Here is a 10042-nt window from a genome sequence, read left to right as displayed (position 1 = left end):
TTACATGTAAAACTTTCTTCTAATTCTGTGTATACAACCAATTAAGTAGTCCTTTTTTTTAGACATTTTGCAAACACTTTGCATTAAATCAAATAAAAAACATTGTTTTGATTTTCCACTTATAACATACCAACTAAAATATACCACTCAATCATGTAACTATTTATTTCTTTCTTTTGAGGTATTTTACCAAATAGTTTGTCTACAAATTTTAATAAAACCCCTCTTAACAAATTTCTTCAAATGATTTGCATGCAAATATGCATAGATTATCTACAATGTTAACATGAAACAATATTATCCCCATCCAAAAATCAACATTGACATTGGGGAATTTCATTAAATAGTTTGTATGTAATGGATCATTAGACCATTCAGGCATTTTTCCAAACACTTTCCATGCACACTAATATAGCAACTTCCTCAGGGCATATATACTAAATTATAGCATTCCAAGTTCTTAAAATTAAACTAGAGGATTTATGGGATTTTTTCTTACTATGGTACAAGTTCCAACTTCTGGAACCTCCAATAAGAAAATGTATAGCATCAATGTGAACATGACTTGTTTGATTCATTATTTCAAGAGCATCCAAGAATATCAACTTCCTCCAATCATATCTCCTATATCATGGACCAATATTTAGAACTTGGTTTAGATTACGAGAGCGATTTCCCCTCACTATAGTCAAAGTTTCATCTTCTGGACCCCCATGGAAGAAATGTTATAGAATAAATGCCAACATAACATGTTTAAATAAGAATTTAGGAAGAAAAACTTCCTCTAATAATATTTCCTAAAACGTCGTGACCCAAGATTTAAAAGTTGTACTAGATGATCAATAGGATTTCCCTTTACAATGGTCTAAGTTTTTTCTTGTACAACCTCCAATAAGAAATTTTGATAGGAAAAAATCCAATATGACCTTTTTAAATAAGAATTTAGGAAGTCCAACTTCCTCTGGTCATATTTTGTGAAACTTTGAGAGCCAAATCTGAAAATTGGACTAGACGATCAATGAGATTTCCCCTCACTATGGTTCAAGTTTCATCTTCTAGAACCTCCTAGAAGAAAAGATATAACAGAAATGCCAACAAGACGTGATTAAAGAAGATTTTAATAAGCATATCTTTGTGAACCTATGTTGTTACAATATTTAATATATATAGATATATATATATATATATATATATATATATATATATATATATATATATATATATATATATATATATATATATATATATATATATATATATATATATATATATATATATAAAGCTAAAACAAAACAATATAATAGCTACTTCCATGATAAATTTGCGAAAGGCTAAATGCATGTACATATAATTTTTCTAGAGAGAGAAATTAAATAATAATGCATGTCACTAAACCATCTATGCAAGAAATAAATATGCATGTATTGTACCCAAAAAAATTAGAAGTTGAGGTAGGGTGACCCACGTTCCACCGCAGCATAGGGTCAACTATGCTTGGCCACCCCTGAGTCAACTTTTGATGCCTTGAAAAATAACTAAACTTGATGATTTCACACCAAAGGCTTGGTTAAATAATCAAAATATGGAACCCATTGGCCATTCTTAATTTACATCTAATAGAAAGCACCAAGGTTGTTTATCTATTGTAGAGAAAGAACCATAATGTGATTTATCAACTATACAACAAACACCATAATGTGTTTTATCAACTATGCAACAAGCACCACAAGGTGGTTTATCGGCTATACAACAACCACCACATGGTGTTTTCTCGACTCTACATAAAGCACCACAGGATGGTTTATTAGCTATACAAAAAACACCACTGGGTGGTTTATCATCGATACACCAAGCACCATAGAGTGGTTTATCAACTATACAACAAGCAGCAGAGGATGGTTTACAATCTATATAGAAAGAAACACAAGGTGGTTTATTGGCTATACAAGAAGCACAACATGGTGGTTTATTAGCTATCCAACAAGCATCACAAGGTGATTTATCAACTATACAACAATTAGTTCTCTGTCACAATTCCTTTTTCCAATTGAAATTTTTTAAGTGAGAGAGTGAGATGTATGGGTTTAATAGAAACAAGAGAAACTGGAAGCTTAAGAACCAAGAGGAAGAACACCTTGATTGCTCCTCCCACTTAATTTTATAATCATAGCTTGACCCTTCATCTTCCCAACATTTCAATTTCTTGGAAAGATTGACCATCAAATCAAATGGAAATCTTCACCCAAGGTATATTTTTCCTCTTAAGTCAAGTTTTCATGGTCCTGAAGACATCATAATCTATTGGTCGTTCCATTTCTTTAGCTCTATGATTTTTATTAGTAAATATAAACATTACATCATATAATAGAGTTTGACATCATAACATCAATGTTGGCAACTGAACATTATATGTTCATAATTACATTACAGAATTTGTGGTAATGAAATGGATGTGGCACCATCGTTATAATGAATGTTTTGGTTGCAACAGCGATGAAGGAAACATGAAAACTATTTAAGGCACTCCTAGGATTATATGGTAGATTGCATTTATTCCATTGAAGCAATGCTTCCAAAAACACTTCAAAAAACATTTTCAATTTGTTGCATTTTTTGTTAAGATTAGAGATGAAGATCTTAGGATTGAAGAATTTTTAGTGTTGTGAGATTTCAAGGACATGTTCCAAGAAAATGACCACGAGGAGTGTTTACTAATTTTTTAAAATATGTTAGATAACACATGTTGTAAGTATGAAATTTATCAAAATATTTTCCATCGCTTATAATTATTATAGTTGAAAAAGGCACATTAGTTTGTTCAAAAAAATACTAAGTCATGGAATTTATTTTTAGAACTTTGTAAGTTATACCATATGTGTAAAGAAACGAATAAGGCTAATAGAGAAAAAAAACATCTAGTAATAACGTTTAGAATACATTACAAAAACTTTTGGATAATATTGAAATTTCTCATTTTGGATAGTTGTTGGGTAACAACTTATATAGATGTTTAAGTTTATTCTAAGTAATTATGAAATTCAAACGTAATAAATGCCATAATGCTCCATGGGTGTAATTTCTATTTAAGATTCTATGTAATGTTTCAAGTATGTATTATATGTGTTTATTTTATTTTATATAATTAATTTGAGTTAGAAGCAAATTAAAAAGTGCAAAATCTTGATCTTGGATATAGAGGTTAGAACCAATTCAATCACCAAAATATTTTACATATTTTGATATCAAAAAAAAATATTTTACAAATCATCTATTACTTTTGATCATGGAAGTCCACTACTTATCACATATTCTTATGTTAAAAAAAATTAAATAAATTTGATTATTTCATATAAGAAATTAATCGAGCAAAATAATAATTAGCAAATTTAAAAAAGAATACTCAAAATTCATATATCGAAAATAAAATAAAATAAATGATCATCTAATATCGATAACTGTTTTATAAATTTTTGAAATCAAAACAACGATAATATTTTGAAAATTCCATGATATATCTTGGACTCTGCAAATAATCTATAATTTCAAAATACAATTCACCATTAAATTAAAAGAAGTTAATATGAAGTCATAGACATTAATTACAAAATTTAATACACTAACATAAAAGTATATGTGAAATAAAATTGTGGTATAGTGATAGTCGTAAGGTTCAACATAATTATAAAATTCAAGCCCGATGCATAATGAGATTCCAATCTCAAAGGAGAAAGGATTGGCTTTAAAAATAATGATTTTAAAATCATCATTTTAATCCACTGAAAATAGGTACCTACAAGACGTCGAAATCCTTTGGACCATAGTTGTATGTTCTAGAAACAAAGTTATTCACCTTACATAATCACACAAATTTTAGGAGGAGGAGGAGGATGACACAAATTTTAGGAGGGAAACGAGGAGGAGGAGGAGGAGCCGGTTGCGGCACATAAATGATTTGAGGAGGAGGCGTGCGTGTTCTGCAATTTCTGATTAAGCTCACTCATTCTTTCTCAATCCGTTCACGTGCAATCTTTTCGGCTGCCAACTGGTCTTCAAACATTTTTCTAGTTATACCTGATCAAACGCAGTATAAGGCAGAGTTATACGCAATTTCAGGAAACGACCTTAATACAAATTTTACGGATACAGTTTAATCTAACTTGCCATTTATGCAAAATCTAAACCAATCTTTATTCCTGGGCAGAAGTTATCGTAATTACACGAAGACGTAAAATATGAAGAGTCCCCAATCAAAATATCTCGGGTGAATGTAAGGTGCAAGAAACAAACATTAGAAAATCTAGTTTGATATTAGGGTCGAAGAGACCTATACTTGAAGGCTTCTTAACTTAGTCTATTGCCAATTCTACGATATTTTATTCATTAACGCAACACACCCATAGTCCAACCTCCACACTACTGCATCAAATCGTGCAGGAAATCCTAACACTAAACGCAAACGCCTCCTAAACAAAACACTCATAGAAACGCAAACGCCTCCTAAACAAAAACACTCGTAAAAGGAACTTCACATGGTAATAAAAAACATTATAAAATGTAAGTATAAAGAAAGAGGTACTTACTATTAAGTTTTTAGGGACATTAACTAAAATTTTAAGTGTCGAAGTTTATTTTAAAGTTTAGAAATTTTGGAGAATCTTACTAATCCATAATATGCAAATTGTAAAATGTTTGGTAATATTTTTGTAAAAATATTTATATTTCTAATGATTTTATATTAGTCTATATAAAATTTAGGTCATTTTAAAAGTAAGATAATATTATACTATAAAATGTGAGGGAATAATTTTTAGAAAAAATGGAAATTGGTGAATATTTTTTTGGAAAAAACGTTAAGTATTTTGCATGCATCAACCCTCAACTAATGTTAGCTTTTTGGACCATCTTAAATCTTCTTGAAAGTCCATGTGTGACTAGCCCTACATGTGTAAGTAATTAGGGTTGACATTGCTTCCACTTGGTACCCTAGTGCTCAACAAGGTAGGTCAAATTATGAGGGGAATAACTTCCACATACTAACTCTGAATGAGGTCATTTTCGTGCCACCAAAAATATTTTGACACGTGGAACAACATTGAAGAACCACAAGCTATGCTCATAAAGTTTTGAACCCCAAAATAATTGCAAGATAAGCTCACAATGTTTTGACCCTCGAAAGTGTTATTTGATGACTCAAAATGACCCTGAAAGGTTCCAAACCCAAAATTACCAAATTCAAGGCCTACGCCTAAATGGGTTATATAACATAATTCCTATTAAATTTCCACCCAAAAAGTGCCAAGATAAAGGAAATATAATATAATGGCCCATTTTGGACCATATCTCCCCAATTAGGGAGGTTTTATTCCCAAAATATTTTGTTGAATGAGGTGAAGAAAAATTTCTGTCTATCTTCTCCCCGTAGTACCAGTTGGCCTTCTTTAGAAGATGTTGTTTCAACCTAACTTACCAAAATTCATTTTTTCCTTGTTTGGCGTTATCAACTTCTTTTGCAAAATTGTATCTTTTGCCAACTCTGTGTAAATTTCTAGTGCTCAGTTCTCTATGGTAAGTGGGACCTACTCTTTAGTTTCTTGATTCAACATCACAGGTTCATAGAGTTTTAATGTTTCCATTGTTACTTTTGAGTAAATTCATATAAATAGGGGTAAATTAATTCTCTATGCATTATTACCTACCTTCTCCAATACCTGAAAAGAACTGAATCATAGATCCTTAATGTTCTTGACAATACCTTTCAGCCTTTTATTTGTTCATATGCAACCAAATTCTACCTCCCACCTTGAATGTTTCTAAAATTTGTGTTAATCATGTTGCGCCTGACATGTTTTCGGTGACTTCCTCAATGTCTGTTATGCATGAAAATGGATTTCCACAATCTTTTCAATAATTTCTTTTAATTCAAATGCTTGTCCTGTGATGCATTTCACCACTTGTCCTTCTTTTATATATGCAACATCCAAGGGAAATGGTGAAAATTACCAAAAACAATTTTCAAAATGGGATTTTGCAGTTATTTTTTGATTGCTCTATTATACGAGTGTTAAACATAAACAATTTTTCATCCTATATCTTTTAATGTGTTTTATCTTAACCCATCAAAATATGTACCAATGTATTATTTATTAATTATGCTTTTCCATAAATTTGCATATGGAAAGTTGTAGATTTCTTCGAATTGGTGTCCGACTTCTTCCAAGGCATAGTCCAGAAGTCATTTAGAAAGGTTCATAGAGTTTTAGAATTTCCATTGTTACTTTTGAGTAAATTAGCATAAATAAGGGTAGATTAATTCTATAAGCATTATTACCTACCTTCTCCAATACTTCAAAAGAACTGAACTATAGATCCTTAATGTTATTGACAATACCTTTTAGCCTTTTACTTGTTCATATGCAACCAAATTCTACCTCCCACCTTGAATTTTTTTCAAATTTGTGTTAATCATGTTGGGCCTGATATGTTTTTGGTGACTTCTTCAACGTTTGTTATGCACGCAAACGGATTTCCATAATCATTTCAATAATTTATTTTAGTTCAAATGCTTCTTATGTGATGTATTTCACCACTTGTCCTTGTTTTATATATACAACATCCAAGGGAAATGGTGAAAAATACCGAAAACAAGTTTCAAAATGGGATTTAGTAGTAATTTGTGGATTTCTCTATTATAAGAGTGTTGAACATACACAAATTTTCATCCTACATATTTTAATGTGTTTTATCTTAACCCATCAAAATATGTCCCAATTTTTTATTTATTAATTATGCTTTTCCATAAATTTGCATATGGAAAGTTGTAGATTTCTTCAAATTGGTGTCCAACTTCTTCCAAAGAATAGTCCAAAAGTCATTTAGAAATATGGTCTCCCTATTTGAGATGGTCCTTGCTGTCCCAAAGTGCAACTAGAGCTTTTTAAGCACCATTTTGTTTCCTTTTTCCCTTTAATGGGACTTTAATGAGGTATAAGAATGTGCATCTTACATTTTACAAGGGATTGCATCAACCTTGATTTTTATTGTTAGACTTTTAAGTATAACATAATATGCATCCGATAATAAATTGAGATACATCTTGTTGCATCATAGGCAAATACACATACCTATATGAGTTGGAAACTATCTTTTCAACAACAAAAAATCCTACATCCTTGGATGTGTTAGCCTCTCCAATAAGCTACATTTTTTCACCTATAGGAACACATGTTTGTTTAGCTTGTAGAGCAACCCATTATAGAAATGAAATTCATCCTTACCATCACCTTTGTTTATTTATATTTATCCCTATTTCTATTTAAACACTTCTTTATAATCTCTATTTCCATCATGGAAAATTTTAGGGGCTAATATTCGTAGGTGGGCTAATTTTGAATGATTTTTCAATAAAAACAATTGATTAGTTTCCATTTTTTATAAAAATAGTTTGCCCAAGTTTTATGATATAAAGTAATTTTACCTTAAAAATCACCAACATTATATAGAGACTATATATAAAATCATTATAAATTTTAATAATTTTACAAATATATCAATAAACATTTTATAGTTTTCATATTAGGGACTAGTGAGATTCGCCAATGTTTTTAAACTTCAAGATAATTTTCCATATTTGAAATTTCCCATGTTTTACATGTATACATCATCAATAAAAGGATGCGAGTGCATATGAATTCCCAAATCTATAATCTTGTATATGGGTGGCCTTGAAAGCATGTTTGCAAACATGTCAACATTTCTCTTCTTATATTTCATCAGAGGATGAAATTTGTACATAAACCACTTCCACTTTTAGTGGTTGGTTTGTTGAATCTTGCTTTGGGCATGAAATACTATAGTGGCTAGTGATAAATGTGAATAATGGTTCCCTTTTCCATTAGATAATGCTTTCACTTCTTAACAACTTGAACTAGGTTGTAGAGTTCATTATCATACATGGTGTAGTTTAGGACTGCACCATGAAACATTTCAAAATGATATCATATTTACTTGTGTCCTTGCAAAAGTATCATTACCATAACATATCAACCTATATCATTCTTCATTTTGAAAGGCTTCTAAAAATTAAGTAGTGCAAGAACTAGTGTTGGATGGATCCTCAATTTCACCTCATTGGAAGCTCTCTACTAATTATTTCCTACTAAAAGCTCTTACTACTATCTACAATGGCATGAAGTAGCATAACTATAGCTAGAATGGGTGCTATAAAATTTTGTAGGTACTATATTGTGGCAATAAATTTCCTAACCTCAATGGCATTTGTAAGAACTAACTATGTGGCAATTACCTCCATCATCACGATATCAATCTTGAATTCCTTCACAACAATCATATATTTAAAATACACAAATGTTTGCTAACCAAACTCACATTTCTTAGGGTTAGCTAGCAATTTATGATTTTTCAAATTCTCTAATACCTACATGAGATGTGAGATCTTCTCATCCTATGTAGATCTATAGACCAATATATCATCTGCATACACTATCGGAATGGATCTAGAAATAGACATAATCCATAATTCATCAAATGTGTGAATGTATTAGTGAATTACATAAAATAAAAGACATTATTATCCATTCATATAGGAATTTCCTTGTCTTGAAGGTATTATTCAAGGTTTGTTCTTTAACTCATACCTATTGGTACCTTTATTTTAGATCTAACTTGGTGAAGTATTTGGTAGGTCACAATGGATTTAACAAATATGTCAATCCTTGGTGGAAGTCACCGAATCTTGAGAGTGGCCTTGCTCAAAATTATGTAGTTGATACACATTTCCTAAGTTCCATGCTTCTTGGGTACTATGATGATAGATGGCACACAAGATGAGGTGTTTGGTCAAATTAGCTTGTATTGTAGGAATTGGTAGTACTAATTCTACAGTTCATCTACTTCTATGATGGATTTTTTGTAAACCCAATATTTGGCACTAGGGAGTTAGGTAGAAAATGTGTTTCATGCTCCACATCACTCTTAGGTGGTAACCCTTAATTCTTCTGAACCACTTCTTTGTGTGCCCATAACAACTATTCTAATTAACTCCTATTTATAACATATCAGCAGAGATTCCTTTACTTTTATTGATTTTTTAGCAACCTTTTTCTCTCTTAAGAAATAAATCACAAACATGCTACAAGAAATGATCAATCTCTTCACTTGGCTAACCCTCACGCAAAATACGTTTGGCATACCTTTATGTGTATTAATGACGAAATTATTCCATCTTGGTATAAGTGATCATTTTTTTCTCTCCTTGTCAAGATTTCAACCCTCATATAAATTTAGGAGAACCAAAACACTACACCATAGACATAAAGTAGTACTAAATATATCTCCACTTCATCAATATATTTTTCACTTATAACAAACAAAAAAAATCATTGTTTAGAGGCCTTGATGTGTACATCCTTATTTACCCATCCTAATGGATATGGGATAGGGTGATCATGAAATTCCAATCCATTATTTTTGAATTTATTTTCTTGTATGGGGTTTATGCATGAATTGTAACCAAATAGATCATGCACCTTTTTCTTCTGGACCTATATTGTAAGATGGAAGAGTTAAGTCATATCATACTCTTCCTTATGATGAAGGATACTCAAGTTCACCTCCTTATACACTATATTTTGACAATATTTTCATCCACATATGGGCTACTCTCCACTAATTTTCCTAAGTCCATGGTTAGAAAGCTGTTATTATTTGCCTCCTTAAAATCCAAAGGATTTATTTCTGCATATAGCTTGCAATACTTAACTCTAATGTTATAATCAATCTTAAAATGGTTCGAATCATTGTTTTCATCCTTGTATTTATGTATTGTCTATTTTATTATTTTCAATTGCTTTCCACTTCTTCTTTCCATCAATGGAAGCATACTTATGGCCTTTCTATTTGGAACCACTTAGTTTTCCTTTTTTTAACCATATTCTCTATGTCCTATGTTTGCACATTAACCTCATCAACCTTCCTAGGTTCACATAGCATCACTTTATTCTATGAATGGATATGTATACCCTTG

The 10042-nt window shown here is 30.9% G+C and overlaps 1 protein-coding gene across 1 annotated transcript in view; it reads right to left on the bottom strand.

The window, feature by feature from the left end:
• Positions 1–3635: 3635 nt before the first annotated feature.
• The window catches only part of LOC149180731 (immune-associated nucleotide-binding protein 7-like), a 74890-nt gene continuing 68483 nt past the window's right edge, over positions 3636–10042 (bottom strand). The window contains exon 2 of the mRNA XM_089416250.1: positions 3636–4071. Within this exon, the coding sequence (XP_089272376.1) occupies positions 3998–4071 (74 nt within the window). The 3' untranslated portion in view covers positions 3636–3997. The remainder of the gene's footprint in view (positions 4072–10042) is intronic.

This window comes from Pinus tabuliformis, chromosome 3_2 (genome assembly GCF_031772625.1).
Source record: "Pinus tabuliformis cultivar Carrire ecotype Pingquan chromosome 3_2, CPIR1, whole genome shotgun sequence".
NCBI lineage: Eukaryota > Viridiplantae > Streptophyta > Pinopsida > Pinales > Pinaceae > Pinus > Pinus tabuliformis.
The sequence above is the reverse complement of the archived record's forward strand: the minus strand, read 5'-3'. Positions and strand labels throughout refer to the sequence as shown.